General features: G+C 31.2%; 1 protein-coding gene across 8 annotated transcripts in view; it reads left to right on the forward strand.

Moving 5' to 3' along the window:
* The window catches only part of Ca-alpha1D (Ca[2+]-channel protein alpha[[1]] subunit D), a 659,257-nt gene that overhangs the window by 123,010 nt on the left and 514,188 nt on the right, over positions 1-22,059 (forward strand). For 7 of the 8 annotated variants that reach the window (XR_012756106.1, XM_075363216.1, XM_075363221.1 and 4 more), the window contains exon 1: positions 6,381-6,593. The exons of the other annotated variant lie outside the window; for it this stretch is intronic. Coding sequence is in view for 6 of the 7 variants with exons in the window: in XM_075363216.1 (XP_075219331.1) it covers positions 6,569-6,593 (25 nt within the window). In the remaining variant the exon portion in view is untranslated. Of the gene's footprint in view, positions 1-6,380; positions 6,594-22,059 lie in introns of those variants that run through there. 8 annotated transcript variants of the gene reach the window in all.

A 22,059-nucleotide genomic window follows, 5' to 3' on the forward strand; every position in this document is an offset into this window, starting at 1 on the left:
GAGGATTAGGGTAATTTGTCGTAGTCGGGTCAAATTTAATTCTGTTTACGCACTAACGCGCTCGCTGTTGTAAAGAAACTTTTTCAATCAAATATTCAAAACAGTGGTTGTCGGTACCTTTACTTATTCATAGTTATTTGTTGTGCTTCACAGACGTATATTTTTAACTACACAATTCGTGCGAAAGAAAAATAAAGCTAACACGATGTAGAGTTTGTAAATGGAAATTCTATGAACTAACAGTTCTATTGTAAAAACGTTGCCTATGTGTCAATTAAGAAAAGTAATAATGTATAATCAAATCCAAACCTGAATGCACATCCGCAGATTCTTTTATTTGTAATCTTGTGTTAATTCAGGAACCTTCGCGCTAATCTAACTGGTTCTTTTACAAAATTGTTATTCAAATTGGCTGAATGTATGTAGCTCTCTCACTATCTCTCTTTCTTTATATATATATATATATATATATATATATAGGAGGTGCGACAATAAAGTAAGGAGACTGATTTTTCTTTGCAAGATGTGGCAACCCTGCAGCTTGCGTAGGCACACCATCTTTGACCTTGGTCTATAAGCTACTTATAGTGAACACGTGTTTGTGTCTCGTCACAGAAATGAAACCGCAAAATATTGCGCAACGGTATGCCATTTCTTTTTGCGTTAAATTGGGTGAAAACGCGACGACAACTTAAGGTAAGCTTCAGAAGGCTTTTGGGGAGGAGGTTATGTCAAGAGCTCAAGTTTTTCGGTGGCATAAAATTTTTAGTGAAGGCAGAATGAATGTTGAAGATGAAGACCGCAGTGGACGACCATCAACCTCACGAACAGATGTCAACTTGACCAGGGTGGGTGAAATCGTACGATCTGATCGAAGATTATCCGTGAAAATGATTGCAGAAGAACTCAACATCGATCGAGAAACGGTTCGTCTAATATTAACTGAAGATCTTGGTATGAGAAAGATTTGTGCAAAAATGGTCTCAAAAAATCTCACACAACAGCGACAGACACGGGAAAATGTGGCAGCCGATCTGTTAGAGCAAACGGAAATCAATCCAGTTTTGTTGAGCCGTGTTATCACTGGTGATGAAGGTTGGTTTTTTTCAATACGATCCAGAGACAAAACGCCAAAGTTCGCAATGGTGCTCAAAGGGATCACCCAGACCAAAAAAAGCCAAAGTCAAAGTCAAAGTCAAAGTCATGTCAAAGTCAAAAGTGAAATGCATGCTTGTGTGCTTCTTCGATCCCAAGGGAATTGTTCATAATGAGTGGGTGCCTCCTGGACAAACAGTTAACCAATATTTCTACAAAGAAATTTTAGAAAGACTTCGTAAACGAGTTCCTCGTGTCCGTGCCAACATTGCTGATAACTGGATTCTGCATCACGATAATGCGCTATCCCATACTGCTCTGTCAGTACAGCAATTTTTAACCTCAAAACAAGTTTCAATACTACCACAGCCACCTTATTCACCAGATATCGCTCCGTGCGACTTTTTTCTATTTCCAAGAGTCAAAATGGCGGTCAAGGGACACCATTTTCAAACAACACAAGATGTCCAAAAAGCTGTGACGAGGGTCTTGGAGGATATTACAGAAGATGAGTTCCAGAAATGTTACCATCAATGGCAGAAGCGCTGGAATAAGTGCGTGCAATCAGAGGGGAACTACTTTGAAGGAGACAACACTAAACATGACTAAAACGGTAAGCAACATTTTTTTCCACATCAGTCACATTACTTTATTGTCGCACCTCGTATATATATATATGTGTATTTAGATTTCAAAAAGAAAACACGCGTTTACTTGACAATATTTATTTTATGAGCAAAAAATTGATTAGCTTACACTTTCTTTAATAAACCCCCTAAGGGTGTATAAGTTACTACTTTATCCAACTAAGGTGCAATTTAGTAGTGTCAATAAAAGTATGATACCTTTAAATAAATAATGGAATTTTATGCATTTTTATTTCTAATTCTACTTATTCTTCGTGATTTGGATGTACAAACAAGTAACGTTGTTTAATGTACATAGAAACATCTTAAACATCATCGGTCGTTTACGAATAAAGAAAATTAACTCACTAATTGCTAATTTCAATTAAGGCAGAATAATGCGAAGGGATTTTCCCAGAATTTTCTCGGAAGGATTGACACAAACAACTATAATATTTTGTTTGCATATTTTTTTTATTCTCGGGAGCAGGACTTTTGATGAGATTTTCCATTTTTTTTCTACTTTTCTCTTAACATATTTGCTACGTTCCACATCTTCAATCTTGTATTTTCTGATGAATTTCTGTCGAGCGGTCTGACCTCAGAAATCTGATCGGGAAGCCGTAACGATCCTAAAAAACTTTACCCGGGTGACTCTACCGGTTTTTTAAAGTAAAGGAATGATGTAAACGTTTCCTCAAAAATTATACCTGTATTTTCCCACCGATTTTATTCGTGCAGTTTTCGAAAAATAAAGAAAAGTATGTAGACCTTAATTTTATGTTTTTCAAACCTTTTTGATCGTTAACGGGCGGTGCCTTCCATGGTACGTAAAGACATGCTTCCCGTTTAGGGAGAAATTTTTAATCCGGCTTCTTTATCTATACTCGATCGTTATGGTAGTGCTTGATGGATCTCATTTTCAGAGACATGCAAGCGGCCTCACCGATTACTAGATCTCATAATTTTAGTTGGATTAAGGCAGATTAACTGAAGTGAAAAATATCGAATAAATTACTGTATAGATCCGAATAAAAGATTATTACTCTTAAATATGAAGTATAAATTTATTACAGGCAGTTACATTAACTGTACGCGGTTAAAATTTGCTGTTACTAGTGGTTTTCCTGAGAACAAAAGATACGATATTATCTAGGAAATTAAAATGACGAATCGTAAAAGATTTGTCGAAAGAAAAATGTAGAATTAAGTTTACAGTGCACGGTTTCGTGGCGATTGAACTCTCTGAATAACAAAATCTTTACTCAACTTTTTGCAATCTTTCTACTGGTATTTCGAAATATTACTTATTATTCTACGTTCGGAAAAAAAAGACATTACGCGTCTCAAATGATGTTTATCTCATAAGTTTCTCACAACTTGTCGTTATTTAGTCGATTTGATCTAATATTCGAGAGCGTTTCATGACAATTCGCCTTCAAGATTAACTGAATTTGTATTCATTAAAAATTTTATTTAAATTTGCGATATATTCGTGTAATAGTTTATTAAATTTTTTTCTGAAACAAGAATCGCATACCCGTTCAGTAAAAAGTCATAAAAAATATATACTAACTTTATTATCATATTCTTTTCTAGATAGATTTATTCGTATTCGATATTCATAGAACAAATTATCAGGAAAAGTTTTACACGTTAATAAAAGGAAAAAAAATAGAATACCCGATTTTTTGTCGGTTTTGAAGCGGGTCGTTTTTGATATCGAATTGTACACACGGTTTTAAACGTAAATAATTTTTTTTTTCAAAGTATTAGGAGGGAATAGTAGTTAGTGGAACTAGAAAGTAACATAAGGTAATGGGGAAGTCCGTGTTCGGGTAATAGATTAAATAAGGATACAGAAGTGTAAGATGAGCTTAAAGATGGGCGGATAATTTTGCGGATGAATGAAAGGTTAATCGGTTAAGAAAAGTAGGAGATAAAGTGTATTGAGAGAAAAGTGTGAGCGGATGGAATGGAAACTAGTGAACTCAAATCAACATACGTTTGATCACCGTAAATGATAAAAACTCTCTCAGGAGAAGTTCAACATATTTTTACATAACGTTTTGTTTTATTGTAGCAAGGACAGAACTTTTTTTTAAATTATGACATTATTTTGTAAGTAATTATGTATTTTTTTGTTGGTAATTATTATTGTAAAATGTATAAAAAGGCCCTATTATTATTATTAACTTTCCTTATGTGAAAAAAGTTTTAGTTTGTTAACGCAGAGTTGGAACTATATATGTAGTATAATATTTATTTTCCTTTCAGAGATATTTAGGTAGGTAGATCGAATGTTCTTCTTTTAGTAACAGACGAACAAATATTTTAACGCAAATTAAATGAACACGAAAATTTTTCCCTAACGATTTGTAAAATAATTTGAAAAGCCATACGTAATACGAATTCGTTTAGGATATTCAATTGTATTATCGCTGATAAGTTTACAAATTTTTACACGACTTCGCAAAAAGAAATTATTTTCATCATTCATAAAAAAATTAAGGAATGAAAACAAAATCTACTGCAATATTAACCGATACTGTAATTTCTTTATGCCATGTATGATCCGATCAAAATTTACAGCGTTCTGTAAATGTATTCCGAACCGATGAGATGTAGTCGCACTTAAGTTTTCTTTTAATCGATTACGTGAGAGCGTACATCCGAACTGTTTCTTTCTCAAATTTTCACTTCCTAATTGATATCAACGTAAGTATTCGAGCATTTTTTTTAATTTCTCAGGAACAAAAATTAACTTTTTTTTTAAATCGCTGTTATCTTTTAAACCTTCTTGCTTAATGTTTAAACTTCCCTCAAAAACATACGTGGGATATCTTCGAAGGGAATATTTTACCCGTAACTGAACATTCTAAAGTCTTAATGACTTGAAACACGTACTAAACAGGGTATTTTTTAACTGTGTAAAAACATGAATATAAAATAGACGCTAATAAATTAATCGAGAAAATAATTAGCTTTAAAATTAGTTATTTCATCTATGAGCTCATCGGTTCTAAAATCAATCCTTCATCTGAGATATAAAAATATTCTGCGTTAAACATAATATCGTTTACTGCGGGTTCGTCTTATCTATTCGGGTAGTAGAGTTAATGAATCGATTATTCAGACCTAATGAGAATAGAGAATACGAAACTTCTACCCGACAAAGTAATGAATAAGAGTAAATAAGAAACAAACTGGAACAAACAAAAACAGAAACAAGGAATAAACGATCTGAACGCGAGAGTGTATTTGTTTCGTTCACCTCAACGTCCATTTTGAATCCGTCATGATATCATCGACTTTTGATTTTTCTTCTTCTTTTAAATTTATTCGGCTATTTTAAATAATACGATTAAGAATTTATTGAGAATAGATATGCAAAATATAAGGAGAAAATAGTTTAAAAAAATTTGTGACTAAAAATAATTTTTATAAATTTATTATAGGTTAGAATATTAATAGGAACAGCAGTGAAAATGAAAATAGGCTTATTAAATACAAAATTATTGGTATATCTGTAAAAATTCTTTTATGTTTTACGAAAATCATTAATATTACAACGTATCGACAAAGATATAACTTAAACGATCGTTAAACTGAATTATTTTGATTTTTAATTGAAATTCGAACGAATGTTTGAATCTTAAGAAAAGAAAAAAATATATAATTTTAAAAAAATGACTTCCTTTTGTTTGTACATTTGATATAATTTAAGTTGTAGTTTTAGTTGGGTAGAAAATCGAAGTAAGATCTTTTTCGATCCTTGTTATTAAACATTTTTAAACGAAAATAAAATAAATAATAAACGAATTCATATCATAGCGGGTTTCGTAGATAAGTACGACCGCTTATAATTCATATTTTTTTGCCTTATACGGTTATCGTTTCATATATAGACCTTATCCGTACCGATACTACTGTTTGTTATATAAAGCATAACTCTGCCGTGGAGATGTATTAACCGTGAAGTGGCGGGGTAATGTAGTTCGTTTTTCAGAACGGAAGGCGTGATGACGGCCACGACCGATTCTTCATCCTGATAAAAGGTTTATAATCGAGTAAAATTTCTTCACCTTGCACGACTATAAATTCTCCGTTCATAACAAGCGGAGGGAGATGATGTCGTCGGTTCGCGGTAGTATTAAGTTCAAAAGGGTGTAGATGCAGAATAGTAAAAGGCGTTAAGAATGATTTTTCTAATTACTTTCGTTATTATTTATTATAAAGTAAGATCGAAAAGCCTAGATTAGACCCGTTTTTTGTTTTTTTTTTTTTGTATTTTGGTTCGATTCAAAACGACTTAATCGCTGTATTTTTTGTCAGATCACTATATACGATTTCGGACGGGTCGTGTTATCGATCTTTTGAAATCGAGGGGTAAAGGTTTTACTATTTCAAATTCAGATCGTTCCTTAAATCGAACGCGGTAGTCGTAAGACCTTTTGACACGAGGATCGGTTAAAGAGTAAAAGGTGATTTTAGGTAAGAAACGCGGGCAGGATACGATGATCGATCACAGAGGCCTAGGGTAGTCGTTCGTTTAGGTATACGGGCGGGAGATGGCGTCGGCACGGATGCGCATGCTCCGGCGGTACGTCGCACGCCGGACACCCTGAGAGCGGCACAGGCGTTACAGAACACGATAGAGCTTGCACTCATGTCACGGCTTTCGAACGGCTATGTCCGACGGCTGGGTGTGTCCAGTCGCTGTTCAGCGACGATGATCTTCAACTTTAATCGTTTAAAATGTTGATAGTCGATTATAAAATTAAATAATTTACTGCGACCGATCGACGGGTATTGTTAACGCGATCGTCGTCGGAATTATTTTAACTATGGAGACACCGATGAGCACTCCAGGTACGTTCTCCCTTATATACTGACTTCTCACCGATTGTTATCGTTTCCCTACCGCGCGATAATAAACACAGTAAACGATCCGCGGGTAAATATAATTAATAAGCGGACGAAAAAAAAAACAATCCGTTCGTTTTAATGAATTAAATTGCCGGATCGTAAAAGCTCGTAAACGATAATGAACTTTTTGACGACTGATATATTATCGCGGCCGTAAAAAAGTTCATCATCGCGTCCGATAAATGATAATCGATAATATTTTTTTCGTTTACATAAAATTCGGTGTTTTGTTTATGACATCGAGTAAACACTAAAAACCGAAACGCAGTACGAACCGCGCATGCATTATCGAATCCGAAGGAAAATGAAGGATACAGATTTAAATCGCACGCTACATTAAAATGCATTTATAATAAAATACTTTTTACCGAAAATATTTAATTGATTTTGAAACGACATCGATTTAAAAGATAAATAAATATTTTCATCGTACGACAATTAATAATTTACGTGCAATAAATTATTATTAGTTATACAAGATGGAAAATCTGAAAGTAGGACCGAAGATTTTTTTTTTATTAAATTTTTATTTACGTTTTGTTGTATTACAGATTTTAAGAAATACATAAATAGAAGAAAAATAAATAAGAAATCTGACTATCCTCTTGTCAATTTTAATTAAATTATAACATTAAAAGAGCATTATTTAAAAAAATCTAAATTAATAAATATCGCTGCTATAAGTCATATGCTGATGTACTGCGTTAAAAAATGAATTTAGGTTAGCTATACTAATAATTTTAATTACAATAAAATAATAATAATAAATAATTTTTATTACAAACAAAACGTATACAAAAATTTAATAATATTACATTTATTATAATTTAATAATTTATGATAGAGTAGCCTCAATAAAGATTTTTATTTAGGCTGCTTTTCATTAACTGCACGTTTTAAATATAATAAAAAATTCAGTAGCCATTAGAGTAAATCAAATTAGTAATACTCCTAGTTACGTTACCTCATAGTCATTAACATTCATTCTTAAAATAATATTTGTTGTAGTTATGAATAAAGCACGGACATACATGCTCGTGTGCGTCTGGAAGGTTTAATTAATGAAATTTTATATTTCAGTAATTTTTTTTTTAATTTTTACTACCTTTCTACTACATTGTGTATGGCTTAAAATATCTTTAACGTCATTTCTATTTCTGATGCTACCTGAAATATTACTCGCTATTTTACGGTTGCTGGATATAATGATGATATTATGATGAACATAATGAAATTACGTTAAAATTTAGTAACGTAACACGGAATAAACCACAAATAGTACGCCTTTGAGATTTGATAGTTTATAGTTTACTCTGAATTGTATAATGTTTTAATGAATTCGTGTGTACGCGTGTACTGATCGATTTGTATTCTGACTATACGGATGCAAAACACCGCACGCTTGCACAAGCATAAAACAAATACGCATAAAATGCAACCGCATCTCAAAACCGATAAATTTTATTTTTTAGTTGAATTTTCACCGTTGTCATCAAATATATATTTTTGTTTTTTTTTATGTTGTGTATCGCTAGTATTTAAAATGCAGTAATGAACCTCAGTTTATTATTACTTATTTCCTATACCCGTCAACGTGGATTCTGTAAATTTCAATAAACTTGGTTTAAAATCGTTTACCGTTAATTACAACGGATAATTTTTTCTTTTTAAATATTTAGGCCTTTGTAATTTAATAGCTCTTAATCGCCATAAAAAATATTTCATTAGTTCTTTTTTTAAATTTTCATTTATTTGTGTCGCACGGACGTTTAAGAATTATCTGTTTGTTTACAAAACGTGCTGAGTCGGTTTAACACTACACGATCCGATCGAACTGCTCGTATTTATTTTATTTTTTACGTTTGAATTTTTATTTTTTACGAACTTATTAAGATTACATTTTTTTTATTTTTACGATTATATTCTTTCTATTAATTAATGAAATATTTTTATTTAATTAATAACAAATATTTCACACTCTTATTTATTACACTCTTATCGTAAATTAAAAGTAGACGGTAATAATAATAATAATAATAATAATATTTATTTATTTTTCATTTATCGATGATAAATAATTAATATCATTTCAGGGACGATCAGAATCCTCAAAGCCGATAAATGTTATCTAAACGTAAACGGTGAAAATAGCTTTAGATCGTCCCGAGCCGCCGTTTGAAATTACAAAATCCTCCTACAAAATTTTATTTTTACGATAAACAGACTTTTCAAAAGACATTTAACAAGGGGTTTATGAGCGGTGGTTTTTTTTTTTTATTCGGCACGCTCAGGTATCTATGTATGTTAAGCATCACCTCGATTTTTTACGCTAACTCTTATTCTATTCGACACCGATATAACACTAATTGTTAAAGACATTGTTTGCGTGCAAACAATAGTTTTCCGTTACCTAATTTATACGTTTAACTTACAGCTATTTACCGTCGACCCTTTTTCTTTTCACAGTAGTTACGATATAAACGATTCTACTACTATTCTTACTATTATTTTTGTTACTATTGTTACTTTTAAGTACTACTATCGATGCCTCACTTACCAGCAAACGGTGTAGACGTATCTCACTGATTTGATTCATACCACGGATCGTTGTTTTTAAGCGAAATTGAAACTACAGCATACTCGTGAAAAATTTTAGGTACCGAATCCGTTTCCCTTCATAATAAAGTTTTTATTCCGTTACGGTTTGAGATAATGTTTATCGGATAATTATACCGGTAGATAATTTTTATGTAAATTACTTTTTCTACGAAAATAGTGAATTAGATCTGTTTCTTCAGATGAATCACCATGACGGGTATAAAAGCCTTAAGACGAATTTTTTTAACTTTTTTTTTATCGTCTGAAGGAAAATTCTAATTAAGTATTCTGAAATGTTTCAGTAATTAATGTTTAATTAGTAATTAATCAGTAATTATCTTTGTTTAGATATATTTTTACCGATTGATAATTCGGTACTAATATACCCTTATATTTCAAGTTGTCATATGGTTTTTATCTCTACCCCCTAACTTACTTGTGATATCAGTCGAACAATTGATTATTTATTATTATCGTATTATAATAAATATATATTGAATAATATAATTATTAAATATACTATGCAATTATATCAGTATTGTAATTTTTATTAAATTATTGTTAAGTTACTTGTTCTAATAATAAATATAAAATTACAAAAACACATACACAGTAAATTATAGAACAGACTGCTATTATTTAGGTGCGATTGTATATATGTGTGTGGTGTGTGTGTGTGTGTGTGTGTGTGTGTGTGTGTGTGTGTGTGTGTGTGTGTGTGTATATGTGTGTGTGTGTTTTATGACGTAGGTAATTACATAAAAACATTCGTTTTATATATATATTTATAAACTCTATAAACGCTTAAATACTTAATGACAAACTTTTAAAATTGTTGAAATTAATCTAAAAAGAGATTTGTGTTGCAACAAGATACTTCAGTATTATTTCATTAAAATCGAGAAAAATTTATTCCCTTTTCAGACGTTTGAGAATATCGTTTAGAAAATAATATGGAGGCCCGTGTAACTCATGAAGGTCTGTGTAACTTATATGTTTGCTTAGAACACAGGACCGTCAATGTATAAACACGGGCCGACCGGTCTAATTTCTTAATGTACATATATTAATATTAACATTAATAATGAGATGTTAAAAATAGTTTTAACTTACTGTTGACATCGATAAATATTTAACTAATACGTTTTATTATTTATGCGCGCTCGTACGTACGAGTCATATTTACACACAATCACAGGCACGAACTGTAAAGGTTAATTATACAAATATTTCGAATTTATTAATAAATTATGAATTAAATATTTAGGATTTTTATTTTAATTTAAAATAGAATAGGCGTTATTTTAATTTTTTTATTTTTGTATAAAATATTTAGAAGTAGTAGTTAGAAGCTTCTCGAACCGGCCGGTTCGTGTTTTATTTTTTATCGAACGAAACGGTTTATTAAATGAAATATTAGTCAGTTTATTTTAATTTTTGCATCCAAAACCCTCTCATCAAATGAACGTTTAGTAAATATATTTACGTAGATAGATTTTTATTTTATTTTAATGATTTTTTTATCGGTTAACAAAGGGGAAAACTATCTCATGAAATTTTTCAGAAGGAGAAAGAAATCTAGTATGATGATAACAGAGATGTAGTCTGTCCTCGTCACATATTGATCACAATCTATTAAGTAGCTAGCTATTTGTTAAGAAAGGTTAAAATGTTTAGATTTGGTGATACCATCGCTATTTTGTCGTAAACCAGAATAAGATATTCTGAACGGAACGGAGTTATCGTTAGGAGAAATGTGAAATTTTTATTTTACTTCCTAGTGTAACGGAATATGACAAAAATAAATGTTATAAGGAATAAAGATTAAGATAATTAAACACAACGTACCAGAAGCGGGAAAATTTTGTTACACCTGTAGTGAGAAAAATTACAACAAATCTATAAACTGTAGCGGGAGACGATTGTCAGATAAATAAACAGACAACCGAGGATGTAGTGTCGAGGTTAATAGATCTGCTGAGAACAGAAAGGAATGGAGAATAACATGAAACCATTCGAATGAGCGATGACTCATAAAAAGTGTAAATCAGCCATTCGACCGGTAGATGTGATTCTCTATTCGTTTATTATATCACACCCGTATACCTCCACTTATCTTTTTAATACCGATCTGCTTACGAATTGCTAACCGTTGTATTTTAACCTTTATCTTCACTTAGGTTTCTATACGCTAACATTTCTTATTCGATTTCTTATAAGATCCCTTTTCGTTTACAAAACCTTTCTACTCGCATAACTTATAGAAACTTTCTATAAATCCGACTTTAGAAGAACTCAATTTATTTTCTGGTTTCAGCATCGACCTTGTTTCTTTGACGGGCAATGGCACTCTCCTTAAGCTATTATTAAAAAAATTTTTTTTTTTCCATAAATATGAGTTTATATAACGGAACTTTTTTTCTCAATGAAACTTATTTTCGGTGTGCATTTCATAACTTCTTTATTAACCGTTTTTGTAATTTTGTGTCTTTAAACAAGATACAAATAATTTCAACACGCGTGACATCAGAAAAGCCAGTCGATGTATTAAACTTTAATAACGAGATGTTAAAAATAGTTTCAACTTATGTTGACATCGATAAATATTGAACTCATACGCAAACATAATTCGCTTAATTTTTAAAAACGCGTCATTATTACGCTGTAAAAATACGCGCGCCATATTCGAAATATTCAAATAAAAAATATTCAGGTGATCTAATCTCACAGTACGTAGCTGTGAAAAAATTGTTTACTTTCAGACCGGTCGGTTTTGGAAATAAGTCAGAGGGTAGAGAACGAAGGAGTGCTTTGCGTGATGCGTACCGGTCGCCGGAGATCTCGAGTATAAAAGCACACGTCGTAACGGGCGAGTCAGACGCTGCGGGTGAGAAACGTTTATCGGTATTTAACGGGTATGTTAGGGTGGTCCCGATAGAAAAAGGAAATATTCTTAGATATTCTTAAAAAATCTTCTCCTTTCAAAAATACAAATTCCTTATTTTTTTTTGTGCATAAAGAATATTAACGTTAGGTAGTATAACTTTATCGATCGTAAATAAGGAATTTTAAACGACCTACATCTCATCTGTGATAACGATATCTTTTTAAGTAGTATTTTTTAATTCTTTTCAATTCTGTTTATATAAATTGCAGTTGGTAAAATTTTTTTAGAACATAAATTAGCAATTATTCGACTTCATCTGAGTAAATTAAATGTATTAGCGTGACTTGAGTTTTCAATCGTGTCTTTCATATTAGCACCCCCAAATTTATTTGGTCAGTTATACATTTTTTCTCTCTCTCTCTCTCTGTGTGTGTGTGTGTGTGTGTGTGTGTGTGTGTGTGTGTGTAATATTAATTTTTTTAGCTCACAATAGCTGTACTACTAAGAAAAAAGGATTTGCCCTAAATTTGCAACACACGACCGATGACGCACAGATTATAGAGTTATATATGGTGCGCTAAATGTTAATATGTTCACAAATTACGTCCTGAAATAACGTTTGATGTCCGTGTTACCTGTAAAGTTCATGATCTCTTACTTTCAGAATTTATTCTTTGAAATAACTAATTGCATCTGATAAAACATGGGATAATTCATTTTATAATGTTTAACACTTATTAAACGTTTTAACAGTTTATTGAATAACTAAAACACCTAAAATTATATATATAAAGAAACCGTTACTCCATGAAACTATTTAATTTATTCCTACGCGATAGTATAAATACATAAATGAATGTCCCTGGACCGAACCGTAACAGATTAAATTCGGCGGTTTATCGTGATCTAGGTTTTCTTTTGCGTACATTATCGTTTCCTTATCTACACTATATATTGCTATAAATTTTAGTTGAAACCGTAGAGAGGATAAAAATTCCAACCTCAAAGCTGAAAAAGATGTTCGTAACTGTAATACGAGAAATAAGGATAGAATTCGTATCAAACAGAATAATCTTATGTTATTTTAAAAGAACCCATCATTTACATCTCTGGATTACCTTAAAACCTTCAGTTATCCTGAAACGTTGTAAAAACAAAAATCTACAGTAGTGTTTGTTTAGAAAACAATTATTTCATAATCCACTTGATATTAGGATGAACTTCTTTATCGATATAATTTAGCTCATATTAAGATAGGTTATTGTTAGGTTGTTACTGTTTCATGCTATTTTTAAGTTTCTCGATTGTTTATTTTGATTTTTTGATATCTGGAAGATTCGCTTACAAATAAAAACCAACGTTTTCATTTAACACTGACGTTAGACTAAAATCTGAGCCAGGTTTATCTGAGATCGTTGTCAGTAAAGAACATTTTCGAAATTTAAAATAATCTATTACAATTATAGAATGAAATAATTAATAAAATCACGAACTGCGTATTACATCTACTACAGATTAATAGCGCGAAGCCGAATGTTTTAGAGAAAAATTAAAAGCACACAAAAACTTATGTAGAAAAGTTGACAGGAAATTACAGGCGACTGTGTCGTCTATAATAATTTTATTGTATTAAACTTATTTGAATGTTATATAACGATACCGATAATCGGTACAGATTATTTGAATAAATATTCCTGCTGGAGGATATATCCTTAATATTTTGTATGTTTTTAAAACAAATATTTAATATAAGAACTGTAGTAGGAATCATCGCGTAAAATCAAGTCAATAAATGTTGTTATACTGTGCGATAACAAATTATACATTTGACACCGTCATGAGCTTGTGATAATACGCAACTCATTATAGAATCCATTAATAGCGATAAAATGTAAGTGAACCGTATACAATTTTTAAAATTTTCCTGTAATAGCATGTATTCAAAATTCATTACTTCCTTTGTTATTCCTTTCTGTCATTCTTGTTATTCAAAAGTTTGTCACGATATAATTCACATAAATATTTTTTTAGATTTTTAGAATATATTCCTATTTTAGATTTATATATATATATATTTGTATGTGTGCTTACCTCAAAACTGTATTATTATTATTATTATTATTATTATTATTACTTTTATTATACTTTTTATTAAATAGTGTTTTGTAAATTTTATTAATTTTAATCTTTAATAAAGCTTTGCTAAAATGAATAGTCATTTATCCTTAAAAAAATGACAACATGCAATTCTACTAAACCTGACAACAGAGCTGTTTTCATGTAACTCCAACACAATACTTTGGTTTATTATGTTTCCGTTGACATTTTTAATAAATTACTGAATCATTTAAAAAACTTTCCTCCCTTTTATTTCAGACACAATTAAAAGATTTTTTTTTTTATAGAAACAATTTTATTCTGTCGTTAAATTTTTAAATAACGCTAATTTAAAAAGTTAAAAAAAATGGATTTTCTACATCCCGTTCAACTGTTCTAAATGTTTTAGAATATCCCGTTGAGCACATATTTACGTACGTATAATATGTGCTCAAATAATTTTCGCTACAGCCTTCTGAATCGTAAAATATTTTACGTACATAGTATCTACAGATATACTTCACATGTATGAACAAATATATAGCATTTTCATGTAATTATTTGATATTATTTCATGTATTTACATCTAAATAATTAATATGAATTCTAATCGCTTCTATATTTTACTTTGTAATTAATTGTGTATTTTGTGATGGTGCTCTAACCAGACTTTTATGTCGGTTTCCCTTATACATCCAGGGAATGCCTGGGCAGTTTCTGTGTTTACCCGTGAAGTAATATTCCTATTCGTTCCTACCGGGAACTATATAATGTATTATTTTGTACGGATCAAAATAAAATAACTATTTTTAATCGTATGATTTTTGTTGTATAAATCATCGTATTGTATTTTACCCTTAAGCAAGTCCCTCGCACCATGTCCGTCTCCATTTTCTTATATTTCCAGTTGAACTTTTAAGTCCTTTTTATGATGCATTATATGCAATTGATATTTATTTTAAAACTTAATTTCAGGAATAGAAATTTATTTAAAATTAAATTTATGTAAAAAAAAAATCATGATTTTTGTTATTAAATCTTTTGATGATCTCCGCATCACTCTTTATAACCATTCCCAATCATCCATAAAAAGTTAAATTCTGGGAAGGTGGAATCTTCTAGACAGGTAGACGTGCAATAGAACAGTGTAAACTTTAATTCATAACACAAAAATATTAAGAATATGTACAAAATATGGAAAATCATTCGTTAAATTATAAAATAATATCTGTGTGTAATAATAAGAATAATGTTGAGCTAAGACCTTGGCCAAATTATTGAAACAAGCCGCAATAATTATACTATGGATTTACTCATAATCGATAGATTTACTTATTGATGCGATTACCATCACCAACAATATCCACAGAATCTGGAAGATAAAACATTAATTTTCTCTAACTACCTAGCCAAAGGAACTAATGAAGCCGGTTGTTGCATAAAACGGAAAAAGACGATTCTTTCTGTATTAATATAAAGCACCTGAAAACCGATATCGGTTATATCAGTGAGAAGACTTCCTTTGAGTAGGAAATATAAAATCTTTAAATAATCGCCGATCACTCAGGAAACTAAGACCCCAGAAAATGGACTGATTTTATAATCAGGACGCTTCAACAAAATCTCTTTTTGTGGAAAATGAAAAAAAAAAGTTTCTGAATAGTTTAAATTAAATGAGTAGTCTTTATTATAATTCCATATCGAGGGTCAGTATTCAATCACTTCTAACTGTTGTCTTAAACAGATCGATCGAAAATTTTGAAACAAGCGACAGACCCGTAAAAGCAGTCCTTACTTTGGATACTTTCCTTGCTTTGGGTACTGTTGGGGAAACATATTCATTAAACAAACAAAGCATCCAAGTCTATAACTGCTTTTTCTGTACTTATTCTACATTGTCCATCCTCATAAAAATATTTAACTTTCAATGTCTTTCCACTTAGGCATCTTTCTATTTTCCGCGTTACGCGTATTTTCTTCATTAGGGGAGAGCAGACAGTTACAAATTCCCTTGTTTATTCGGCCAGGTTGCGATCAAGGAATATGGTAGTTGTGTTACAAGCAAATTTTAAGGCTTATAAAATATTTTTTACACACGCCGCATCGAGCATTTTCAATTAATTGCTCCTGCACATTGAAGGTTTAAATAATTTGAAAGAATTTTTGAAGGTGCTTAAAAGATTTATGCGGTAAGTACATTATGTGGTGGTCAGGAACTGAATTTTTTAATAAATTATGGAGTAACTTATCACTTTATTATTGATTTCTTTTTGTATTTTTTTTTACCCGCCATCTACCTGCTCTTTGAATTGTTCTGCAGGTGCCTCAACACAATTTTCTTAATTCTTGAAGTACCTAGCCGCTATTTTTTACTGTGTGCATGACTTAAAGTTCTTTTTTTGTATTTAAATTGTAAATTTTTAGCATTATATTGTATATTCTTATTTATGAATACTAGTTGTTATAGAATAATGTACAATAAATGTACATATGAATTTTAGTGGAAATAAAGAATTTTAATTTAAATTTGAATATCCTTAACTGTAGTAGTAGGGTTAAACTTGACAGGGACAAATAAGGCTTTCCTTTTAGTGAATGAAGGTTTTTGGCTTTTACCAAATGAAGGTTTTTATCATCGCTACCCATTAAGATATTTTTTTTTAAATTTTTTTATTAATCTTCTTTTCTTTCCAAGTCTTACTGAAAAATTTAACTGTTCTTTGTCGTTCACCTCTTCATTATGCTTCGCTCCTTCCTACTATAAATATAATAGGAGAAACCAGTATATTTTCTTCGTTCATTGAGAACATGTTCTTTCTTCAATGTATCGACTCTACGGACCTGCCAGATAATCGAAAAACTCTGATTGACCTCACAACCTACCTCGACCGGTAAAAATGTTGAAGGGAGCCTACTATATGGAAAAAGTGGTAGTAATTAGTACTGATGACTTATAACAATAATAAAAACAACAACGATAATAATAATAATAATAATAATAATATGACAAGGTAAAAGCAATAATGTAATGTAAAAACATTATAAAAAATTTAAAAGGACTGTTTGAAAATAAACTAACAACCCAGATATCAATAATATGAAATATGAAATGCATATAATGAAGAATGTCAGTTGCAAATACAAAGGTTAATTAATTTTATAAAAACGTTATCGACAGCATTATATAAAGCTTGTGAAAACAGTAAACCAGATTTATTTTATACATAAATATATATACTCGTGTATATATATAGATATATACTCGTATATGTTCATTCATGCAAAAATATAGGAAAATACATGTTTCATTAAATGTGGAAATTATTTTATATTAAAAAATAGAAATATATATGAAATTATTATTCAACTGCAAGTTTAAATAATAATAAATTTTACTATTTTTATTATTTAATAAATAAATTTAACATGTGGAACAGCTCGAGTAAACCGTTTTTTTTACAAATTAAATAAATTTTAATGATTTTTTTGTTAGATGTGTAACCAGATAAGTTGTAAAATATATTAAAAATTATTTTAATGACTACTGGCCCCTTGCTGTTCCGCAGCGTTATTATTACAAAGTAACGTTATATATTTAAAAATACCAGCTAAAAACCTATTTCATTTACAACACGTCTCATCCCAAACCCCCTTGTTTTTCTCTTTCCTTTCCTATCACAGATAAAATACGTGCTTAACATTTATTTCCAGTCCGCATGGACGTTCTACTGAGCGAATCAGGCTGACTTTTTTTTCTGCTCGGAATGGCTCGAAGATATGTCATCAAGCATCGACGGACCTTCAAAGTAATTTTCCTGTAAGTAATAACCTCGGAAATTTCTTGAGTTAAGGAATAAATAAGGATTTTTTTAATATTTCTCAAAAAAGTCTAATTATGGGAATCGTTCCAATCAGAAAAAAAATCAGCCCGATCCGTCCAGTAGAACGCCGATGCGGACTGGAAATAGGTTTCAAGCCAATTTTTTAAATACATATATGTAAGATTTAAAAAAAATTAGTAGTGTACAAAAAGTGACGCAACCTTATGGAAGAATGTTTCCTTCTTTTTTTTGCATGTTTAATTGAGAAAAAATGGGTTACACAATGCAACAGAAAATATTCATTGTCTCCTCGTAAATTAGATGTGCCAGTTATGCTCAGACCCAGAATGCCTTCATAGAAAAGTACGGTGTGGATGCACCAAACAATTCCTCCATCAAGCGGCTGTACGACATTCCAAGAGACAGAGAGTGTGGTGGCAGGTGCGATCAAAAGTGATAAACCGAAAGGGTGCTTGCACCAGAAAAGTTGATCGACATGCAAGATGCATATTCTGTTAGTCCCAAGAAGTCTGTGCGACGCCTATTTAGCCAGTTTGATCTCTCCGTCGGTAGTGCCCGCACGGCATCGCGCAGTTGTTTAAAGACGCATCCGTACAGAATTCGTGTTCTTCACAAGTTGTTACAGGCAGACACTGGAAAACGTGTAGCTTTCTGTCAGTAGTTCGTGTCGTCTGTAACACCAGATCGGGATGAACTCTGTGATTGGTTTCGGTCTGACGAGGCACGGTTCCACCTTGTTCGATACGAGAATGCACAGAATTTACGCATTTGGTGTACGGAAAATCCACATCAGCTGCACGAACAAAAAGTGGGTATTTGGTACACAATGTCACGTAGGCGAATCTTCATGACATTATTTCACGGTACAATGAACAGCGAGTGCTACAAACAGATGGTACAACAATCTGTAAATATTATACCTGCAGACAGGGTAGAGTGGTTTCAGTAGGACAATGCTACGGCTCATACAGCCTACAACATTATGACGTTTTTGGATCAGAGTTTTCACGGATAAGTGATTTCTAAGGGGTTGTAGCCCTCTTGATTTATCCCCTTCTGACCTCTTCTTGTGGGAATACCTTAAGGATGCAGCTTACAAAACTCATCCTCATACCGTTCCCGAACCGCAGAGCGAATTGAACGATGTGTCGCTGCAATTCCTTAAAAAACGTTATAACATGTGTTTAAAAGGGTGCACGTCGTATTCAATTATGTGAATCGCAAAATGGAGGTCACTTTACACTACTATTGTAATTTACTAATTTTCCCATAAGGTTGCGTCAATTTTTGAACACTATTTTAATATGCATTAATTAAGAAACGATAATTCAGCATGAAATTTCTGCTAAATAAATACTACATATGTATTATTTGTAATTTTTCTCGATTTCGCTTCCATGTTTTTATAGCGTTTACATGAAAACATCACGCAGTAAAGATCACGTTCTTATCTAATTTATATTTACCAGGAGACAGTGCTTACCGGTCGTAGTGTGAACATAATTTCATTAAATAAAAAGTGTTTAGAGATAATATTTTTCCAGTATAATAGTTAATAGACAAGAAATTTAATTGAAGGTTAGTAGAGAAATATTGGTAGAGTTACACACACACACACACACACAGAGAGAGAGAGAGGCACACACATTTCTGTTATTGAGAAGTGAGAATCTCTTCCAAGGAATTCTTCTAACTGCCTTAACCAAAAGCTTTTTCAGTTTAACACAAACTTATAATCTCTTAAAGTTGAAGACGGTGTGATATTTTTTGTAACTGCTGGGAAAAAGGACTGTTTTTTAAGTTTATACTTAAAAAACAGTCCTGTATTATTAACAGTACTATATTATTTAAACATCTGAACAAGGTGACTATGTGTCTGTTAATTAATGTTTTATTATTTTATTTTATTATAATTGTATCAGGGAAAGGAAGAAGTGTAATTTTTCGTCGGATTATTAAATTACGCCATAATCGAGTTCGATCGATTCAACTCTTGTTTAATATTTTTTTATTTCCAACAGAATTATTATTTATATTACACACAACGTCGGTAAAGTCTGTACTTTACTATTATAATTTCCATAACTAATCGTTTTATTTAAAAATTATTTTACTGCAAAAAAATTTTCGATATTGCGAAGGGCAATTTTACAAATAAAAAGTAGATTGAGTTTTTTTGTTATGGATTTACCTACTCGAATTTGAATTTATTAACACGTATAAAATGATCTTTTCATTTCATTTGTCGTGTATTTGTTTCTACAACAGAAAGTAACTAAACTTCCGACAGATATCGAGAAAATTTTTGTATTTGTCATATTCGGAACGATATTTTTTAAAATATCGATATCCTGATAATAAGACTGGTAGAAACGAAATTGTAAATCCATCAAGGTGAAACTATCAGCTAGGGTGTTTGATACGATGAATAGCATTATCGTAGAACGGAAAGTGAAGTTTCATTTCCTGAGGAAACTTCAGTGTCGGTACGGAGATAAACTTACCGTAGGACTATTTTCTGTACATGTCATTCACTCGACCCCGCTCTACGTCACGTATTGTAGAAACGTGAGCTTGATAGTAACTGTCTATAAAATTCAGTGATGCCATTTTACAGTAATTAGACGTCATCGGGGTCGTAACACTCATTACATCGCAAAAATGTATATTATGCGATAAATAAAAATTCACGAAATATTTAAAAACTTTCGTTTTTAGTCTGAATGCTCGAAAAAACAGTGCTCATGCGTTCTAGAACTTTTGCTTAAGTTTTTTTTTCCATCTGCTCACGTCTTCTTGGCCCCGAAGAGAATTGTCTAAAAACAAAAACTATTTCGTTTTTTCGAGCGAATTTAGATAGATTCTAAAATAAGTTCGTATCGCTCGAACGTTTAATTCTAAATGCAAAAGACTTTATAGACGTTAAATTTTGACCTTGTTACAGTATAAAGTATCATAATTCTTTTACTCATTTAAGGCGGATCGATCAAATAAAACGATTTATTTTAGAAGTAGACATACGTCTAGAATGCGCTATGACTATAACATACACTGTACAATAGTATCGAGATTAGTTTGCCTTATAACGAGAGCTTGATTCTTTTGCGTTGTTCGGTTATAATATATATATATATATATATATATATATATATATATGCACATATATATATATATATATATATATATATATATATATATGCACATATAGATATTATCATCTTTAATTAATTCCCGGTTACTAGAGTACACGGTAGTACAGGAATCAAATCAAACTAGAATTTATTATATTTTAACCGGAACTTAAGATACTCATAAAAAAACAGCCAGCAGTAACGGTGATGCTGAACACACATAAATCTCTTATAGATATAATAAAATTCTGTCCATCGATTAAAACTTAAATTTTAATTCTTTTAAAAAAGATAATTTAAAAATAATGCGATGTGAACGTTATGTGGTGAATGATAGAAAACAATAATTGTAATTCGTGTAACGTTGTTGCATTATCTTAAAATCAGGTGATTTTGTTTCTCTCGTAAAAAAGAATTTTAATTTAATTACAGCTAAAACTTATACGTTTATTTACCGCAGACAACAGAAAACAACTGTTATTTTATTTAAATAAATATTGAGGGTATCCGGGATGAAACCAGCATCAATTAGCTTCCGTTTACAAGTATAAAGTACGAATGGATATCTACCGTCGTTCAAGAGATTATCTGAAAAAATTATTAATCGCCCGACTGTATACTTCATTTAATTTCCCACACACGCGATAGGATGTTGTATAAAATAGACTTAAATCTTATTTTCTTCGCAGCTATGTATGGCCTATTTAATATTAATGTACGCTATATGTTTCTATTATGTGGCTGCACGATAACAATTAAGTCGATTTATCGGGTAGCTTGCCAAGAAGGCAAGATCTAGAAGAACTAGATCGCCTGGTCTCGGGTTCGATTCTCAGCAAAGGAACAAAGTTTTT

The sequence above is a fragment of the Lycorma delicatula genome, chromosome 4 (genome assembly GCF_047948215.1).
Source record: "Lycorma delicatula isolate Av1 chromosome 4, ASM4794821v1, whole genome shotgun sequence".
Lineage (NCBI taxonomy): Eukaryota > Metazoa > Arthropoda > Insecta > Hemiptera > Fulgoridae > Lycorma > Lycorma delicatula.